The 22,048-nt window shown below is 37.7% G+C and overlaps 1 protein-coding gene across 1 annotated transcript; it reads right to left on the bottom strand.

Moving 5' to 3' along the window:
- Positions 1 to 10,539: 10,539 nt before the first annotated feature.
- LOC145799114 (6,7-dimethyl-8-ribityllumazine synthase, chloroplastic-like) lies at positions 10,540 to 11,873 on the bottom strand. Its single transcript, XM_082888661.1, has 3 exons — positions 11,588 to 11,873; positions 11,353 to 11,492; positions 10,540 to 10,761 (listed from the first exon to the last, which is right to left on the bottom strand). Exons 1-3 carry the CDS (start codon positions 11,796 to 11,798, stop codon positions 10,555 to 10,557), a joined length of 558 nt encoding a protein of 185 aa, XP_082744787.1. The 5' UTR covers positions 11,799 to 11,873; the 3' UTR covers positions 10,540 to 10,554.
- Positions 11,874 to 22,048: the final 10,175 nt, after the last annotated feature.

The raw sequence follows: 22,048 nt of genomic DNA, 5'->3' as shown, positions 1-22,048 counted from the left end.
CACACGCTCAGTATGGACAGGTCGGCCAAACCAGCTATTCAAAGAGCAAGAAGGTCGACCTTAGTGCATGTGTAGGCAGTTGAGGAGGAAGTGGACAAGTTACTTGAAGCCTAGGCAATCCGAGAGATGAACTACCCTACCTGGCTGTCCAATACAGTGGTGGTGAAAAAGAAGAATGTCAAGTGGAGGGTCTGCGTAGACTTCACAAGCTTGAACAAGGCTTACCCCAAGGATAATTTTCTTTTGCCTAAGATTGATTAACTTGTGGATTCCACGTCAGGTCATGGAAGGATGAGCTTCCTGGATGCTTACAGGGGATACCATCAGATAGCAATGTTTGCCCCTAATGAAGAGAAAACAGCATTCATCACCCCCAAGGGACTTTACTGCTACAGAGTAATGCCTTTTAGGCTGAAGAATATAGAAAGGACGTATTAAACACTGGTCACCAAGATGTTTAAGCATCTTATTGCTAGGATAGTTGAAGTCTACATTGACGATATGGTCGTCAAGACCAAGGAACCAAAGGACCATCTAGCCGACCTAAAAGAGGTCTTTAACATGTTAAAAACCTACCGGATTTGACTCAATGCATTGAAGTGTGAATTTGGAATTGGATCTGGTAAGTTCCTACGATACTTGGTTACCAGAAGAGGAATTAAAGCAAGTCCATATTAGATCAATGCCATTCTTAACCTGGAAAGCCCGATGACAACAAAACAGGTTCAGATTTTGACAGGCAAGGCAGCAACCTTGAACAGGTTCATTAGCCGTAGCTCAGATAAGTGCAAACCATTTTTTCAATTATTGAAAAAAACCACAGACTTTTTATAGGCAGAAGAATACGAAGTTGCCTTGGCCGACTTGAAGAGGTACCTGACAACATCACCAGTGCTGTCGAACCCGGTACCAGGAGAAGACTTGTTCTTGTACCTAGTACTTTTAGAACACGTTGTCAGTGTTGTGGTAATCCGAAAAGAAGATAGAGAGTAGAAGACAGTGTACTATGTGAGCAAGACCCTAGCAAGTGCAGAAACTATGTACCTGCCTCTAGGGAAGTTGACACTAGCTCTAGTAATGGATTCAAAGAAGCTAAACCACTACTTTCAGGCTCACAGAATTGTAGTGCTGATAGAGCACCCCCTAAAGTCTCTGCTGCAGCATGGAGACTTAACAGACAGAGTAGCTCGATGGGCTGTAGTCCTAGGCCAGTATGACCTGGAATTCAGGCTGAGGGCAACAATCAAGGGCTAGGTTCTGGCCAACTTTGTAGCAGAGTTCACTTTAGGCGCAATCCCATGGCGAGCACCAGTGAGTTACAGCTTAGGACGCCCAAGAGAGCAAGAGGAGACTCAATTGGGGCCACGAAACCCCACACCAACAGAACAAAAGAAGGGAGAAGAAAGACGAAAACCCTGCAATATTTACATCGGCGACTTCTTTCACCTCTTTGTCAATGGTAGTTCAACCCGGTAGGGAGCGGGGGCAGGAGTAGTTTTACTATCCCCAGATGGGCGAATGACAGAACAATTTATCCATTTGGAGTTCAAAGCCTTAAACAACGAAGCGGTGTACGAGGCACTGATTGCTGGACTAAAACTTGCAACAGTTATGGAGGTCGACGAGGTTGTAGTCTTCTGCGACTCCCAACTCATTGTCAATCAGGTAACAGGTGAGTACACAACCCGAGATGAGAGAACGATAGCCTATGTCAAGGAGGTTGTCAAGTTGCTAACACAATTCTAAAGCTACCAGCTGTAACAAGTTAGCCGAGATGACAACAGCCATGTTGACGCCCTGGCAAACCTCGCTAGTGCGATGAAGTTAGGTAAGGTGAAGACAATCATGGTGGATTATCTGTTGGGCCTAAGTATAGAGCCACTAATAACAGAGTATAAAGCAATGTGTGTGGAGATAGATCCAAGCTGGATGGACGTCATAGTTGTGTTCCTCAAGAATGGTAAGCTTCCAGCAGATAGAAAGGAAACACACAAGTTCAGCTTAAAGTCAGCCAGATTCTGCTTGATAGTAGAACGTCATCTAACAGGAGATCTCTCACTGGACCTTTACTATGATGTGTGCACCCATCCCAAGTAGAGGACTTTCTGTACGAGATCCATGAGAGAGTATGTAGAAGTCATGTAGAGGGCATATCACTTGCCCACAGAGCCATATCATAGGAATACTAGTGGCCCTACATGCAGAAAAAAGTTGAGGCCTATGTAAGGAAGTGTGAGAAGTGTCAAAGGTTTGCACCTTTGATACACTAGCTAGTTGCAGATCTGAATCCAATATCCAGTCCCTGGCCTTTGGCCCAGTGGAGCATAGATCTTGTTGGACAACTGCCCCAGGCAACTGGACAGAGAAAGTTCTTACTGGTGACCACTGACTACTTCACAAAGTGGGTAGAGGCTGACCCCTTGCAAAGATTCGAGATGTAAATGTGCAGAATTTTATCTGGAAGAACATAATTACCAGATTTGGGATTTCGAGTGCCATTGTAGCAGACAATGGCACTCAGTTTGACAGCAAGATGATCAAAAACTTTTGCGCAAAGTACAAGATCAAGAATTGCTACTCTACTCCTAGTTCCCCCCAGAGCAATGGTCAAGTTGAGGCATTCAACGAGATAAGAGAATGATAGCCTATGTCAAGGTGGTTGTCAAGTTGCTAACACAATTCTAAAGCTGCCAGCTGTAACAAGTTAGCCGAGATGACAATAGCCATGTTGACGCCCTGGCAAACCTTGCTAGTGCGATGACGTTAGGTAAGGTGAGGACAATCATAGTGGATTATCTGTTTGGCCTAAGTATAGAGCCACTAATAACAGAGTATAAAGGAATGTGTGTGGAGATAGATCCAAGCTGGATGGACGTCATAGTTGTGTTCCTCAAGAATGGTAAGCTTCCAGCAGATAGAAAGGAAACACACAAGTTCAGGTTAAAGTCGGCCAGATTCTGCTTGATAGTAGAAGGCCATCTAACAGGAGATCTTTCACTGGACCTTTACTATGATGTGTGCACCCATCCCAAGTAGAGGACTTTCTGTACTAGATCCATGAGAGAGTATGTAGAAGTCATGTAGGGGGCATATCACTTGCCCACAGAGCCATATCGTACGAATACTAGTGGCCCTACATGCAGAAAAAAGCTGAGGCCTATGTAAGGAAGTGTGAAAAGTGTCAAAGGTTTGCACCTTTGATACACTAGCTAGTTGCAGATCTGAATCCAATATCTAGTCCTTGGCTTTTGGCCCAGTGGAGCATAGATCTTGTTGGACAACTGCCCCCGGCAACTGGACAGAGAAAGTTCTTATTGGTGACCACTGACTACTTCACAAAGTGGATAGAGGCTGACCCCTTGCAAAAATTCGAGATGTAAATGTGCAGAATTTTATCTGGAAGAACATAATTACCAGATTTGGGATTTCGAGTGCCATTGTAGCAGACAATGGCACTCAGTTTGATAGTAAGATGATCAAAAACTTTTGCGCAAAATACAAGATCAAGAATTGCTACTCTACTCCTAGTTCCCCCCAGAGCAATGGTCAAGTTGAGGCATTCAAGGAGATGAGAGAATGATAGCCTATGTCAAGGAGGTTGTGAAGTTGCTAACACAATTCTAAAGCTGCCAGCCGTAACAAGTTAGCCGAGATGACAACAGCCATGTTGACTCCCTGGCAAACCTTGCTAGTGCGATAAAGTTAGGTAAGGTGAGGACAATCATGGTGGATTATCTGTTTGGCCTATGTATAGAGCCACTAATAACAAAGTCTAAAGCAATGTGTGTGGAGATAGATCCAAGATGGATGGACGTCATAGTTGTGTTCCTCAAGAATGGTGAGCTTCCAGCAGATAGAAAGGAAACACACAAGTTCAAGTTAAAGTCGGCCACATTCTGTTTGATAGTAGAAGGCCATCTAACAGGAGATTTTCAGTGGACCTTTACTATGATGTGTGCACCCATCACAAGTAGAGGACTTTCTGTACGAGATCCATGAGAGAGTATGTAGAAGTCATGTAGGGGGCATATCACTTGCCCACAGAGCCATATCGTAGGAATACTAGGGGCCCTACATGCAGAAAAAAGCTGAGGCCTATGTAAGGAAGTGTGAGAAGTGTCAAAGGTTTGCACCTTTGATACACTAGCTAGTTGCAGATCTGAATCCAATATCCAATCGCTGGCTTTTGGCCTAGTGGAGCATAGATCTTGTTGGACAACTGCCCCAGGCAACTGGACAGAGAAAGTTCTTACTGCTGACCACTGACTACTTCACAAAGTGGGTAGAGGCTGACCCCTTGCAAAGATTCGAGATGTAAATGTACAAAATTTTATCTGGAAGAACATAATTACCAGATTTGGGATTTCGAGTGCCATTGTCGCAGACAATGGCACTCAGTTTGACAGTAAGATGATCAAAAACTTTTGCGCAAAGTACAAGATCAAGAATTGCTACTCTACTCCTAGTTCCCCCCAGAGCAACGGTCAAGTTGAGGCATTCAACGAGATGAGAGTATGATAGCCTATGTCAAGGAGGTTGTCAAGTTGCTAGCACAATTCTAAAGCTGCCAGCTGTAACAAGTTAGCCGAGATGACAACAACCATGTTGACACCCTGGCAAACCTCGCTAGTGCGATGAAGTTAGGTAAGGTGAGGACAATCATAGTGGATTATATGTTTGGCCTAAGTATAGAGCCACTAATAACAAAGTATAAAGCAATGTGTGAGGAGATAGATCCAAGCTAGATGAACGTCATAGTTGTGTTCCTCAAGAATGGTAAGCTTCCGGCAGATAGAAAGAAACACACAAGTTCAGGTTAAAGTCGGCCAGATTCTGCTTGATAGTAGAAGGCCATCTAACAGGAGATCTTTCACTGGACCTTTACTATGATGTGTGCTCCCATCCCAAGTAGAGGACTTTCTGTACGAGATCCATGAGAGAGTATGTGGAAGTCATGTAGGGGGCATATCACTTGCCCACAGAGCCATATCGTAGGAATACTAGTGGCCCTACATGCAGAAAAAAGCTGAGGCCTATGTAAGGAAGTGTGAGAAGTGTGAAAGGTTTGCAACTTTGATACACTAGCTAGTTGCAGATCTGGATCCAATATCCAGTCCTTGGCCTTTGGCCCAGTGGAGCATAGATCTTGTTGGACAACTGCCCCAGGCAACTGGACAGAGAAAGTTCTTACTGCTGACCACTGACTACTTCACAAAGTGGGTAGAGGCTGACCCCTTCCAAAGATTCGAGATGTAAATGTGCAGAATTTTACCTGGAAGAACATAATTACCAGATTTAGGATTTCGAGTGCCATTGTAGCAGACAATGGCACTCAGTTTGACAGTAAGATGATCAAAAACTTTTGTGCAAAATACAAGATCAAGAATTGCTACTCTACTCCTAGTTCCCCCCTGAGCAATGGTCAAGTTGAGGCATTCAACGAGATGAGAGAATGATAGCCTATGTCAAGGAGGTTGTCAAGTTGCTAACACAATTCTAAAGCTGCCAGCTGTAACAAGTTAGCCTAGATGACAACAGCGATGTTGACGCCCTGGCAAACCTCACTAGTGCGATGAAGTTAGGTAAGGTGAGGACAATCATGGTGGATTATCTGTTTGGCCTAAGTATAGAGCCACTAATAACAGAGTATAAAGCAATGTGTGTGGAGATAGATCCAAGCTGGATGGACGTCATAGTTGTGTTCCTCAAGACTGGTAAGCTTCCAACAGATAGAAAGGAAACACACAAGTTCAGGTTAAAGTCGGCCAGATTCTGCTTGATAGTAGAAGGCCATCTAACAGGAGATCTTTCACTGGACCTTTACTATGATGTGTGCACCCATCCCAAGTAGAGGACTTTCTATATGAGATCCATGAGAGAGTATGTAGAAGTCATGTAGGGGGCATATCACTTGCCCACAGAGCCATATCGTAGGAATACTAGTGGCCCTACAAGTAGAAAAAAGCTGAGGCCTATATAAGGAAGTGTGAGAAGTGTCAAAGGTTTGCACCTTTGATACACTAGCTAGTTGCAGATCTGAATCCAATATCCAGTCCCTGGCCTTTGGCCCAGTAGAGCATAAATCTTGTTGGACAACTGCCCCAGGCAACTGGACAGAGAAAGTTCTTACTGGTGACCACTGACTACTTCACAAAGTGGGTAGAGGCTGACCCCTTGCAAAGATTCGAGATGTAAATGTGCAGAATTTTATCTGGAAGAACATCATTACCAGATTTGGGATTTCGAGTGCCATTGTAGCAGACAATGACACTCAGTTTGACAGTAAGATGATCGAAAACTTTTGCGCAAAGTACAAGATCAAGAATTGCTTTTCTACTCCTAGTTCCCCCAGAGCAATGGTCAAGTTGAGGTATTCAACGAGATGAGAGAATGATAGCCTATGTCAAGGAGGTTGTCAAGTTGCTAACACAATTCTAAAGCTGTCAGCTGTAACAAGCTAGCCGAGATGACAACAGCCAAGTTGACGCCCTGGCAAACCTCGCTAGTGCAATGAAGTTAGGTAAGGTGAGGACAGTCATGGTGGATTATCTGTTTGGCCTAAGTATAGAGCCACTAATAACAGAGTATAAAGCAATGTGGGTGGAGATAGATCAAAGCTAGATAGACGTCATAGTTGTGTTCCTCAAGAATGGTAAGCTTCCAGCATATAGAAAGGAAACACACAAGTTCAAGTTATAGTCGGCCAGATTCTGCTTGATAGTAGAAGGCCATCTAACTGGAGATCTTTCACTGGACCTTTACTATGATGTGTGCACCCATCCCAAGTAGAGGACTTTCTGTACGAGATCCATGAGAGAGTATGTAGAAGTCATGTAAGGGGCATATCACTTGCCCACAGAGCCATATTGTAGGAATACTAGTGGCCCTACATGCAGAAAAAAGCTGAGGCCTATGTAAGGAAGTGTGAGAAGTGTCAAAGGTTTGCACCTTTGATACACTAGCTAGTCGCAGATCTGAATCCAATATCCAGTCCTTGGCCTTTGGCCCAGTGGAGCATAGATCTTGTTGGACAACTGCCCCAGGCAACTGGACAGAGAAAGTTCTTACTGGTGACCACTGACTACTTCACAAAGTGGGTAGAGGCGGACCCCTTGCAAAGATTCGAGTTGTAAATGTGCATAATTTTATCTGGAAGAACATAATTACCAGATTTGGGATTTCAAGTGCCATTGTAGCAGACAATGGCACTCAGTTTGACAGTAAGATGATCAAAAACTTTTGCCAAAGTACAAGATCAAGAATTGTTACTCTACTCCTAGTTCCCCCCTGAGCAATGGTCAAGTTGAGGCATTCAACAAGATGAGAGAATGATAGCCTATGTCAAGGAGGTTGTCAAGTTGCTAACACAATTCTAAAGCTGCCAGCTGTAACAAGTTAGCCGAGATGATAACAGCCATGTTGACGCCCTGGAAAACCTCGCTAGTGCGATGAAGTTAGGTAAGGTGAGGACAATCATAGTGGATTATCTGTTTGGCCTAAGTATAGAGCCACTAATAACAGAGTATAAAGCAATGTGTGTGGAGATAGATCCAAGCTGGATGGACGTCATAGTTGTGTTCCTCAAGAATGGTAAGCTTTCAGCAGATAGAAAGGAAACACACAAGTTCAGGTTAAAGTCGGCCAGATTCTGCTTGATAGTAGAAGTCCATCTAACAGGAGATCTTTCACCGGACCTTTTGCTATGATGTGTGCACCCATCCCAAGTAGAGGACTTTCTGTACGAGATCCATGAGAGAGTATGTAGAAGTCATGTAGGGGGCATATCACTTGCCCACAGAGCCATATCGTAGGAATACTAGTGGCCCTACATGTAGAAAAAAGCTGAGGCCTATGTAAGGAAGTGTGAGAAGTGTCAAAGGTTTGCACCTTTGATACACTAGCTAGTTGCAGATCTGAATCCAATATCCAGTCCTTGGCCTTTGGCCCAGTGGAGCATACACTACTACAAAAACAGATAAAGATCACACTTTTTTTGTGTGATGAATGTTTTTTTATCACACTTTTTAAGTTTTATTGAAGTGTGATCTTTGAGAGTGTGATTAAAAAGGGTCATTGTTAATCACACTTTTTAAGTGTCATTAAAAAATAATTCATCACATCTTTTAAGTGTGATTAAAAACATTTAGATCACATCTTTTAAGTGTGATTAAAAACATTAGACCGCATCTTTTAAGTGTGATTAATAATATTTAGATCACGTCTTTTAAGTGTGATTAAAAACATTTAGATCACATCTTTTAAGTGTGATAAATAACTAATAAAACCTGTGATAAAAAAAAATCGACATATTTAAAGAATAATCAATATTATTTTTGTACGTGCATTTGAAGAATGTAATACACAATAGATACTATATTTTAAATCACAACCATATATTGAATAGAATAACGTCATATATTTCATAAATAAAAGTTAAATGTTCAAAAGTATATACAAAGGAATTAATAAAAAGTTTTTAACTGTAATTACATATATTAAAAAATGAAAAAAAAACTTGAAAAAAATAAATTCTTGAATTCTTTAACAATATTTTGCATCTCTCCAGGAAATTTCTAACCTGAAAAATAAAAACACAAATTAATTCAAAAACCGCTAAAATCAAAAAATATATTATGAAAATGAAATAAATCTAAAGAATTGTATATAGCTCAAGGGAAGAGTCAGAAAGAAAAATATATATAACCACTTCATTTTTAGGAATTAATCATTGCTAATGCTACTAGGTCCCAACATAATGAAGAGTACATCTAGAATTTCAAAGAGCAACTGCTCAATCACTTCGATAATACAAGTCAAACAATTGAAAATGCAAGTTAATATGTTTAAATTCTATCCTGATTAAAATGTATATGTTATAATTACAATGGCAATTCATGATCAAATATTTGCAATATAAAACATATGCATGAAATGACACTCACTTTTCATATACAATTTATCAACTGGTCTTAGACAAATGCCAAAAGGAAAGCTTCTAGATGTAATATTAATAATAGAGCTTAAATTTAATGCTCAAATATTTAGTGCAAATACCTGGTGTATCTAGCTTTTTCTCTTTCCAGCAAACAAAATCCCCTAGTTGAGACTTCTCAAGTGCCTGTTCCAAATCAAAATAGAATCACTAAGAAGGTGAGTCTTTCTGGTAATCATAACATGCCCATACATTAAACTCGCAAAAAAGTTTGGAAATAAACACTGGAAAGCCAAACTTTAACAACAAATTTTTGGCAAGAATTTATAGAAGGAACTACAGAATTCATATTACAAAAAATGGGATCCCTTGTGATTTCAAAACAATTTAAAATAGTTGTGGCTATCCATAATATCTGGGATATTTCTTCTAACAGTTTATTTTATGGACTTCACTTGGCCGAACTGTTGTAGTTTAAGATTTTCTTTTTCAAAACTTAGAAAAATGAAGACAAAAAAGGTAAGCAATTGAGTTTGACCTGCCAAATTTCTTGATCTGAATGCTCGTGGAGGGGATCAAGGTTGCCCCTAATGGTCCCTTCAAATAAGTTTGGATCTTGGGGTATAATACTTAGATGGTTACGGGGGTCATGAAGACCAATTGTTGAAATATCAATATTGTCTATAATAATTCTGCCATCTACAGGCTTAATCAATCTGAACAAAGCCTGGATCAATATTATTTAAGAGTTGGACGTTATTAAATTTCTTATATTTGTTACAAAAGAAATAAATCTAGTAACTAGAATCCAAACTATTTTTCTAGGACAGGTGAGCTTCTAGGGAGAGAACTCAAGAGAGACTTTTTAAACTGCAAACACGAGTGTTGACATGAAGCCGTGTACCAAAAAACCCTCCCATGGCAACCTTAAAAAGAAAAACTTGTGACCACAGCTCCAATGCACAATATGGCTTGATATTTGTGAGACTCCCCAAGCTTTTCTGCAACGACACCAATTTCAAAACTACCAGGAACCCACACTATCTGATACAGACATACAATAATTGAACCTATTATTAATGAGTGTTCAAGCAAAACAATGACCACAGGCCATGTAAAACAATTGGAATGATGAAAGCATTACACGATTTGTGCTACATTTATCCACATCAGCACCAACAATTCCACCCCAATAAATAATAGACAACTCATGTTTTAACATGATAGTGATCTGAAAATATTCCAAATCATGTCAGACTAGGTTTGTTTTACCACAGCAAATGTTCACTTTTTCCGCATGACATTCAATTTAGCAATTCATTAAAGTGAATCCCTGACTAATCAAAGTACTTTTGGTTATAACCTATCCAAAAGGTGGTGATTCTTTGCCATCAGATGCACAGGCAGATCTGACAAGGCCCAGGATAGGAAATTCAGCACATCGAGGAAAAATAGTCATGTATGACAAATATGGAGCTAGTCAGGCATCAAAATCACCCGATCAATCAGGCACTCCAAATGGGACAACATTTTCACTTATAATATAGAAAATCAAGTCATGGATCAGAAATCCAGTGATATTATACCCTTCACACATTCAAGATATGCAGGTTAGGCATCTATTACCTATTCCAGTAGAGATGGAAATCTAGGTGAACAAATCTACCAACAAAGGAACACAATAAGAGGGAAAAAAAAGTAGCCAACTTTTGAAAGGGTTCCAGATAACTACATACATCAATGTCTTCTTCAACTGAATATCTCTTGAACGTGTCCAAAGCTCCCTCCAAAAGCAACTTCGTCACAATCTCATTAAACCGTGCCACAACCTTTGCAACGGAAACAAATTATTAGAAACATCAAAGGGATACACATCAAAATAGAAAATAAATTGAACTACTGCAAATATTGAATTTAACCAACATTACCTAGATTACTTAATCATCAACTCAAGTTGCAATTTACCTCTTGTTTTTTTCTTCTTTTTTTTTTTTTGGAGCAAAAAGTAAATAAATAAAAACTACATAATTTTAAAAGAGTCATTTTTTAAAAGAGTCATTCGTAGGGGAGAGAGAGGTGTTGTGAATGAAGAGGTTGTAAAATTTTGTTAAGGCATAACCACTAATTGTAACAAAATGAGAGCATTAATATGAAGAGACAAAGTAGAACACATTGTTACATGGCCAGAAATTGGAATATATTTGAATGTTCAGGGAAAATGTGGAAATGCGACCAACATAGAACTGAAAAACATGAATGCATAGCTAGAAATAGAATTTCATAGTACATTATGCATAAAACATATGCATATAAGCGCAACGTGAAGCATTCATTGATGAAATTGAATAAATCCCATGTGCTCATTCCAACAAATGCTAAATAACAAGAGAGGGGTGGACATAAAAAATAAATAGACTGACCACAACAAAGCGAAGGCCCTCAGTTGCAGTAAGAGATCCCGTCAAATGTCGAACAGCTGTTGTGCATGCAAACGACAAAGATCGGGTCCGAGAAAGATCATCTTCACTGCTCACACCCACTCCAACATTAGGCCAAAAGCCTAAAAATAAATAAATTAGATAGACATGATTAACACACAAGTATTTTCATATTAAATTTAAAAAGAAAAATAAACCTAAAATTAAAACTATTCACCTGGGATGGCCAATGAAGAAGTTGTCATAGGTGTTAATTTACGATGAGGAAATAAACGACTACGAAGAGGAGAGTTGTGATGATGTCTAGGTGGTGTGAGCAATGAGCATGAGCTCTTCTCATGATTGAAGGAACGATAATAATCGTACTCTTTGTTGGCGGCAGTAGCGGTGGTAGTGTTTGTGGCACCAAATGTTGCAGCAGCAGCCATTGTAACTCTTAAGTTCAAAGTTCAAACGACAACCCCTATGAGCAGGGACAGAGAGGGTTACAAATATTATGTACAAAAATTTAGACAAATAATGTCGACTATAGTTACATTTTTTTAACCATAATTTGCAATGCATTGACGCATATTAGACAAAAATATTCAATATAAACTAATATAGTAGAGGACCAAACAAAAGGTAGTTTTTTTTTTTTTCTTTTTTTTTCTAATTACAAATCCATGTAGTTGTCTATTGAAGAAAAGAGTCATACCTAAAGGTGTCGGGCTACTGAGAATGAAAATAGAAGATTCTTTCGCAATTTCAAAAAGAAAAGAAATTAAGAATCCAATGGTTTCTATAAAATTTTGGTGCTTTTCATTCGGATATCAATTTCTATCAATTTTTGAACAAAAACCAAGTCTTCATGTATATACTTTCGAACAAAAATCAATTGTTATTATGGGCAACCAAGGTTGGTGGAGTTGACATGGTTGATAATGTCTTTATCTATCTAATAAGAAAAAATGTTAAAATTAGAAGTCATATCAGGCTTTGTCTCAATTGTAATTCTTTTAAAAGTTTTAAAAATAATTACTTAATTCTTTTAAAATTTTAAAAAATAATTACTTTAAAATTTAGATGAGTGTATATGACACATCAAACATAATTCTCTGTGTGATATGTATCTGAATTGCCAAATGACTATATTTATCCATGTTTGTTGTGTAAGCTTTAGATGACTTCTAGCAGAACCCTGAATTTTTTTGCCAATTTTGAGACTAAGACCAGAGAAGGTGCAATAACTACAAAACACAAATATAGCACCCATCCAAAGAAAATATACACCAAAAGGGATCCAAGATCCGGACTGCACTAAGAGGAAGTGCACCATGCCTAGACAATTCAAAAGAGGGTCCCTCAAAATCTTTTGCATTCAAACATGTAGAAGAACCAGCAGGGATGCCCAAACACACAAACACTAAACTAAAGTTTATTACAGCACCAGAGTTCCAAAATAAATGATTGCTCATAACCAAGTATCATATCATCTAATATGATCAAAACAAAGTGCATTCATTTAAGAAATAATTTAATACTAAGACCCACAGACATTACCTTAACAAGGCAACTACTTATAACAGGTTCTAGCACAGCCAACAGATGATCACCTAGACTAGTGATGCAAATTCGTCCAAAAGATGAAATGGAACCTTAGACAAATTGATAATCTTATTAATACGGTCCATCAAAAAGGTAGGTGCGAGCACTAGGAAGCCGTTTTCATGTTATGTTGTGGGATCAATCTAGGGGCTTCAAGGAGCTAATCATCTAGGGGGAATAAGAGGGTAATGCTAGTGACTGGAAGGCACCAAGGGGAAGCCAGATGGGAAAAAGATTACAGCACTTTAACAAACATAAAACAGGTGTCACCATTTTATCAGCCAAAGCCAAAAGTGAAAATATCTATAAATAGCCCCTCTACTGATGCCTTGAGGAAAACACATCTTATCTTTCACTAATTTTGACATATATGGAGGCTTTCTGTCTCTCCAACTCTCCTTTTCTAGCAGTAACATGTACAAAGGCAGAACCGGGGGTGGAAAAGGGATTGTGACCCACTTAAAGCTCTCAAAAGTCTTGCTAAATATTTCATTGTTTGCTCCTGAATATCTTAGATTGTAAAGAGTTGACATCTAGAAAACAGAATACCAAAATGGCCAATATAAAAGATTGAACTCAGCATTCAAAACTAGCACAAAAAATCATAAACCCACTAAAAATAAATCTAGAGTTTAAAATGATTTATGTCAATTAAACCAAACAAAATTAATCATAAACCCATCAAAATTAATAAGAAACCATCAAAAATACCAAAATTCTCTCACCCATAGTAGTTTTAAATCCATTAAAAAAACAAAAACAAAAGGATACAAATATAAAGCAAAAATTTGTTTACAAAAACAGATTATTTAAAATAATTTTTTTAAAAAAACAGAAATTGTTTCACCAATTTTGAACAGTAATTTCAACATAAATTATGCTATAAATCAAGAAATCTGAAGCAATTAACAGAAGCAATCAAGTGATTTTTTTTTTTTTTAAGAAAAAAAAGGAAATTTCGACAAATCTCAAGCAATCTAAAGCAAATAAATATGAAGAAAATTGGAGGGAATAAATACCTGGGGAAGGATGGAGAGAGAGAGAGGAGAATGTTTGTGAAAACAAGGGGAGAGTCTCTCCTCCACTTCCATCATCGTTCTTCATCTATCATGGCCTCCTTTGTAACCCTGAACACACCACCTTCCAATCTTCACTCTCTCCCTTCCCTCTTTTTCCACTCACCAGGGGCAACCGAAGCGGCTATTAGTGTGCGCTAGCTATGAGGTCGGTGAAGAGGGTTGGAGAAGAGGGAGAGAAAGGTCAATCAGTGAGCGTGAGTGAGAGAAAGGTTTGGGGTAGGAGAGTAAAGGATGTCGGCGGTGATGAGGGATGAAGATGGAGAGAGAGAGTCTATAGAAAGAGATGAAAATTTCTTAATTTTTAATTTTTAATTTTAATGTTTTTGGCTGAAAGTTTCGTATTTTTCAGTTTTGGCGCTAATTAATTTTTATTTAGCGCCTTTTTTTTTTAGTAGCACCTTTCATGATAATAATTGTGTTGTGAAAAATGATATTTTAAACAATTGATTTATTATGTGTAGTGGAAAGTATAAAATTTTTAACGATTGATTTTTTGTGCGTCGTTAAATATTTAATATTTTTAATAGTTGGGTTACGTGTATCGTGTATAGTTAATATATTAACGGCATGCTATATGCACGTCATAGAAAGTTTATTATTAACAGCTTTTTTTTAATTTGTGTTTTGGTGTTGGGGCTTTTTTTTAAAAAAAAAAATTAGGAATTGTATATTTTATCTAAAAATCAAATTGGAATATTTTATACAATCACACTTATTTAAAAAATGTGATTAAAAAGTAGTAATATATATATAATCGCACTTTAATTAGAAGGTGTGATTAAAAAATATATAAATAATCACACTTTAATTAGAATGATACTCATTTAAAAAATGTGATTAAAAAGTAGTAATGTATATATAATCACACTTTAATTAGAAGGTGTGATTAAAAAATATATAAATAATCACACTTTAATTAGAATGTGTAATTAAAAATATATATATATATAATCACACTCATTTAAAAAGTGTGATTAAAAAATAGTAATGTATATATAATCACACTTTAATTAAAAAGTGTGATTAAAAAATATATAAATAATCACACTTTAATTAGAATGTGTGATTAAAAAAAAATATATATAATCACACTCATTTAAAAAGTGTGATTAAAAAGTAGTAATGTATATATAATCACACTTTAATTAAAAAGTGTGATTAAAAAATATATAAATAATCACACTTTAATTAGAATGTGTGATTAAAAATATATATATATATATATATATATATAATCACACTCATTTAAAAAGTGTGATTAAAAAGTAGTAATGTATATATAATCACACTTTAATTAAAAAGTGTGATTAAAAAATATATAAATAATCACACTTTAATTAGAATGTGTGATTAAAAAAATATATATATATATATATAATCACACTTATTTAAAAAATGTGATTAAAAAGTACTAGTGTATGTATAATCACACTTTAATTAGAAGATGTGATTAAAAATATATATATATATATAATCACACTTAATTGAAAAGTGACATAAAAAATAAATATTATCACACTTAATCAAATTAAGTGTGATTAAAATATCAATCTAATTTTTTTTATCACACTTCCAATAAAAGTGAGATATTTTTTTTTTGTCAAAGTGTGATCTTTAACTATTTTTCTAGTAGTGATAGATCTTGTTGGACAACTGCCCCAAGCAACTGGATAGAGAAAGTTCTTACTGGTGACCACTGACTACTTCACAAAGTGGGTAGAGGCTGACACCTTGCAAAGATTCGAGATGTAAATGTGCAGAATTTTATCTAGAAGAACATAATTACCAGATTTGGGATTTCGAGTGCCATTGTAGCAGACAATGGCACTCAGTTTGACAGTAAGATGATCAAAAACTTTTGCGCAAAATACAAGATCAAGAATTGCTACTCTACTCCTAGTTCCCCCCAGAGCAATGGTCAAGTTGAGGCATTCAACGAGATGAGAGAATGATAGCCTATGTCGAAAAGTCTTATGGCGATGTTCCTGTGGTGAACATGATAAATAACTTAAACTTGTCATGGTGGTAGAGTTGAACTAAGTTTGCGATGTTTTAGCATAAAACATGACAAATAACTTAGACTTGCCATGGTGGCAGATTAGAACTACATTTGCGATGTTTCGGTATGAAACATGACGAATAACTTAGACTTGCCATGGTGGCAGAGTAGAACTAAGTTTGCGATGTTTCGGTATGAAACATGACGAATAACTTAGACTTGCCATAGTGGTAGAGTTAAACTAAGTTTGCGATGTTTCAAAATGAAATATGACGAATAACTTAGACTTTCCATGACGACAAAGTTGAACTAAGTTTGATCTGGTCAGTTCATAGGAAACGCCGAGGTAGATAAATCCTTAAGGGCTTAGCCAACATGATTACCTTAGCTAAAAATGTCTAAGTCAGACTTAAGCAACAACAAGAGATGCATGCTTAATGTGAACATAAGTGGTACTTAGGTTTATACTATGGGGCAAGAAGTAGGAATGAGCATAACACTTGTAAACATTCTGGAAAAATTATACATGTAAAAGTTATCCGAGATAACTGAAAGAAGTGATACCGAGGTATTTGTACCCAGATGACTAACCAGGTTGAGGGACTTGAAAGGGTGAAGTCTTGCCAGAAGATAGTAAGTACAAGTGAAAAACCAACACTTGTAAATAATTTTTGAACAATTTTTTATTGAACAAGATGGTTGAGATAATTAACAAGATTTGTTATCCGAGATATACCAACCCCGAGATGACAGTTATCCAATATGTATCAATCCTAGATAAGTAAGACCGAAATACTTTATATAGCAACCCTGGTTTGAATCTAACCCGTTGATGTTTTTGATCCGGGTTTCATTGCCTTTTATAGTTGTTTTTGTCATGCTTTTACTCATTGTTTATCGGGTTTGGTTATTAGAGTGTCTTGATTGCGTTGGGAACAAGTTGGTAACTTATTTCTTAAACTGTTGTTGCCCAGAATTTTGCTTCTACACTCGAGCGGTCACTGTGACCTTCCAGCACTTTTGTAGGTCTGCAGAGATACTGGGAGTTGTCATTCTTCGTTCGAGCGGTACTTCTTGTACTCGAACGGTGGTCACTTGTTTGTAAAACTTCTAAGAGTTTGCATTCTACGCTCGAGCATCACTTCCTACACTCGAGTAGTCACACTTTTTGTATCTAGGCGCTCGAGCGTCACTTCTTGCGCTCGAGCAGTCTACGCGTCTACGTAAGGCAGTAGTGCACTGAAAAAGTCACTTTTTGTGTTTCTCTCTCTTTTCACTCTCCTTTTTTCGCCATTTTAAGGTTTCTTAGACCTAAAAGCTTGGGTTTCGTCTAGTTACACCCATTTTCTACCCCTAGTCCTATAGATCAAAACGTAGAGGGACGCAAGGACTTCCTTTTGATCTGAGCGGATCGTATTTTCATTGCCAGTGGATTTTCGGCTTCTTTTCCCTTAGGTTCAAGAGGTAGGGATTTTGGAGCTTCTTTTCAATACCTTACTATAGATAGACTTGTGGTAATTTTTATGACGTTTAAAAACATAGTTTATTGTTGGTTTTTTTGGGGGGGGGGAAATGCGTGGATTTGGGTTTATATTAGTGAGTTCATGGGTTGTGTGTATAATTGGTTGTGGGTTATAAATCATGTTAGGATATAAATTGGAAAGGGTTGATATTTTGTTTATTGATTTGAGTTATTAAATAGATGTTTAATGTTAAAAAGAAATGGGGCTATGATGCGGTTGTTTAGGAAGAATTAGGGTTTTGAATTAATGGTGGTGGACGTGGCTAATGTGGTGTTTGTTGGGATTTGGAGTAGTAAGGTTTTATTTTCAAAACAAAATGGAACTAATTACCCGTTTTTATAAAACTTGAGAGTTTGTGATGAACGGGAATGTGGAATTACCTAAGGGTGTATTTATTATTTCGGATTATGTAATTGGCATCTAGAGTTTGTCCTTGGCCATCGTTGGAGGATGGTATTGATTGTTGTTAGATATATGCCATGTGTACTAGTGTAAGATGGACTGTGTGATATGAGATGATATGTTGTTGGTTGGAAGTGAACATTATGGATAGACAATTCCTTTGTTAAGTTATGAATTGTGTTGTTAAAGAGGTAATTGGAACGCTTGTAAGTTCCGTTGAGAGACTATTGTTGAACAGTTATGGTCTTGATGTTTATATTAGTACCCCATGATGTGTTTTGGGAATGTTTGAAATAAAGAAAAACCTATGTGGAACGGTGGTTCACAGAGTATATTTTTAAAAGAAATAAGTTAATGAAATTAACAGATTGTGATTGTTATTGTGGTGATTGGACTAGGTGTATGTATTATACCGTGCATTATTGATGTCGATTAGCGTGATTATGCTTTTATTGTGACGATGTTTGGAGGTCCGTTTCCCGCCGTGTTGAACCGGCAAAGCGTAGCGCCTTGACAGAGGTTTCCTCGTCCCTTGCGATTTGTGCTCAGTAAAGTGTGAAAAGGGGGGGTTCATTTCCCGCTGTATCTTGGCCGACAAATCGTGGCGCATTGTGATAGGTTCTTCGTCCCTTTCCGGTTTGCGACCTGTAAAGTATGACCTGAGGAACACCTCATTCCGGGTAAGGCCGGTAAAGTGTTATGTGTTATTGGTATTGTTGGATCTGCCATCTGTGTTGTAGGCCGATGGAGATGAGATTGGTAGTATGTATTACTTCAGTTATCTCATTTTGGATATATATACGTGTTGTCAATTGGCATATTGTGGAGATGAGATTGGTAGAATGTATTACTTTGGTTATTTTGTTTGAATGTATATATCTGTTAACGGTTTCATACAAATCACCTTTTTAGATCCTTGGGCCTACGGTCAGGCAAGCTTGTAGATATATATATTGGGATGTAAATGCTTATGGTGTATTGAGAAGTAGAATGGGGATTACGATTAACATGTGGGGTTTTATTTTCAGAACAGTTGTTTAAGTGAGATTCTTTTGTTAAAGTGGGAAGTTTTACCAAAGAAAGAATGAGATTTGAAAACATTTTCTTTTAGAAGTAATGATAGGAATGTGAAAGAGACGAAATGATTTTTATACCGAATTGTGTCAAGAGGAATTTTTTGAGAAAAACATAGTTATAGGAGTATATTTTGGATATTAAATGTCACACTACTTATATGGTATGTCATGATGCATTCATGATCATTTTTATTTATATGTTGTGATTGGTTAGGATCTTTAGGATCTCTACTTGGCTTAGTGCTCATCCCACGTGTTGATAATTTTTTTAGGTACAAGGTTAGAGGATTATTCATGACTTGAAGTCCCTTAATTGTTAGCCACAGGGTCCTTTACTTGTCGGCCGAGTGCTATGTATTGTGTAAGGGTAAATCCCTTTTGTTTTTAATTATTGTCATTCAATGTAAGCCTAAGGGCATCGTATCATGTTTCAAGTATGTGTCATTATCATTGTCATGAGAGAATGTCATTATTTATTCTTGGTCATATCCATATATAGAAGGAATTATTTAAAATGAAATTATTATTATAATGGATGGATTAGAATAATAAAAGTCGGGGTGTGACAACTTGGTATTAGAGCAAGCCGAGTCGAATATTTTGGGCTCGTGAGAAATGGTTTTACCATAGTGGGTTTGCTATGCTTGGTGAGGACGTTGCATATAGATGATTTATGTATTAGGAGTTTATATGTTGCATTTGTGTAAGCATGGGGTTAAGTTTCCTGGATAATGCATGTTACCGGTGAACTTACTTTAAGGTTCTATTGTAAACACGCCTGATCAATGTGGTTTCTAATAGGAATTCCTTGAGAGTTTCGGGGCGAATAGTTATCTCATGGACTTGATTTGATTATGTGATTGAGTGTTTAATTACCTCTATGTGATGGAATTATGTGTTTTGGGGCTAAGTGTATCTTGTAACTTAGTGGAAGTTAGTATGTGCCTCGGGCAAGGTTGTTGTGTTGTTTACTAAGTTTGTTTTGGTTTTGGTTTTGGTTTTATAGGATGTCTTCTCGAGGGAGTAGAGGTCGCGAGGGAAATGGGAGTGTCAGTAGAGGCATAACTATTCCGTTAATACCTACCCTGTAACGTCAGCTGTGAGCAATGAGAGATGCTCTAGCTCGCAATGAGAGGGACCATGGTCATAATCTTAAATTGACAAAAGAGTTTCTTCACTCCAATCCACCTGTGTTTTTGGGGGAGCCTAAGCCGTTGAAGGCTGATGACTGGTTAGAACAGATTACCAAGACTCTTGATATGCTCAGAGTCGAAGACGAGGAGTTGAGGGTTATGTTGGCTAGTTTCTAACTGAAGGGAGACGCTAGTTATTGGTAAAAGTCTGGTCGAGTCTCTGTGGGCACTACTTGGGGTGTTTTCACTGAGGCCTTTTTGGCAAAGTATTTTCCTCCTTCCGCTCGGGAAAGATTGAGAAACCAGTTTGTTGAGTTGTGCTACGAGGATACTCTTTTGGCATAGTTTGAGGCGAGATTCGCTAGTTTGTCAAGATTTGCTCCAGAGTTGGTTGCAACAAATGAGCGACGGTGTTTTGAGTTTGAGGGAAAGTTGTGTGATGATATTCGGAGAAGGTTGCCGGGCAATGCATAGAGATTATCATGCCTTGGTAGTGTTGACTTTTCGGAAGAGTCCATACCAACAAGTTTGACTTTTCGGAGAAGTAGTAAACCTAGTAAGAATTGGAGACGGGCAAGGTCTCAGTCACAGGCATAGTTGGCATTTTAAACTACTTTTGTTTCTTCAGACTCATCCTGTGGAGGGTCTAGTTAGACTCAGGCGTCCTCGAGTCGGTCTCGGAATAGGGGACCACCTTGGTGTTCTAGATGTGGTTGGTTAGGCCATGTACGTCATCGTTGCCCTCTATGAGAGCAGTGCCAGTTTCAGTAGCCTACGCAAGGACAATAGTGAGGTTGGAAGTGTGAAGGAGTTTTAGTCTTTGTAACGTCGTATGAGGTTATTTTATTTAAGGCTGTATGCCTCCGGATGTTTTTTATGCATATGATATGTGGTTGTAAACCCAAATAGTGTGGCTATGTAATTAACTTTGTGTTCATTTGTAATAAGTTTAGTCTCGGAATGGTAAGACGGATGTGGTACAGTAATAATGTTTTGTCTTGGACCTTGAGTTATGAGAATAGAGGATTGGTGGTTTGGGTGTATGGTATTCGAAGTTGGTTGACACATAGTCACCTCAAAAATCGCTTTCGGTTTGAGCTAATAGTTATAAGGTTGAGGAGCATTTCTGGTTTTACTTGGGGGCTTGGAGACTTGCTTATGGGTGTCATTTGGTTGGTGTAGATGTGTAAAACCTCCTGAATTGGGGTAACGTGTTAATGTGTAAATTTTGTAAGTGTTTTTGCACCATTGAATTATGTTGATTAATAATACTAGTGTTGTGTTAGTTTGAAACTTCCAAGATTTGGGAAGCCATGTGCATTGTATTATATATCTCATGGTACGGTATTTATTTATATTCATTGGTGTGATAGAAATGTGTATATTGAATTGTGGAATCACCGTGGATGTGATAGGTGTGATTGGGTGATGGTTGAGATTTATCGGATGTTATCGAGAAATAAACTGAAAAATGAGTTTGGTTCTGTAGCCTTTTATGGCATTTCATTTCAACTTAAAATTTTGGATTTGAAATTTCACAGGTTGTTAGGAAAAATGTTTGCAAAACAAGTGGTCTTCTTGGGGTTTTGGAACAAAATTTTGTTGGAAAATGGTGTGAGTTTGAATAACTTTTGAGGAAAACAGGGTAAGTGATAAAAGAGTTTTCGAAATAATAAGAAAACTGTTGTTTTAACCGGATTATGTGTTATTCTGTTCAACCTTGTAGGGGTGAATTGTGTTATGGTTTGGTTTTAGTTACTTGTTATATGTTTTAATTTTCTTGTGGGTTTGACATTAGTTATTTTTGGTGGTGCTGGAGAGTTGTCTCCACAGACCGTGATTTGTGGGTGTAGTACTCTTTGGCGAGAGTTGCTTAAGA

Source organism: Camellia sinensis, chromosome 9 (assembly GCF_055761805.1).
Source record: "Camellia sinensis isolate YWXY chromosome 9, ASM5576180v1, whole genome shotgun sequence".
Lineage (NCBI taxonomy): Eukaryota > Viridiplantae > Streptophyta > Magnoliopsida > Ericales > Theaceae > Camellia > Camellia sinensis.
This window is presented reverse-complemented; position numbering and strand designations above follow the sequence as displayed.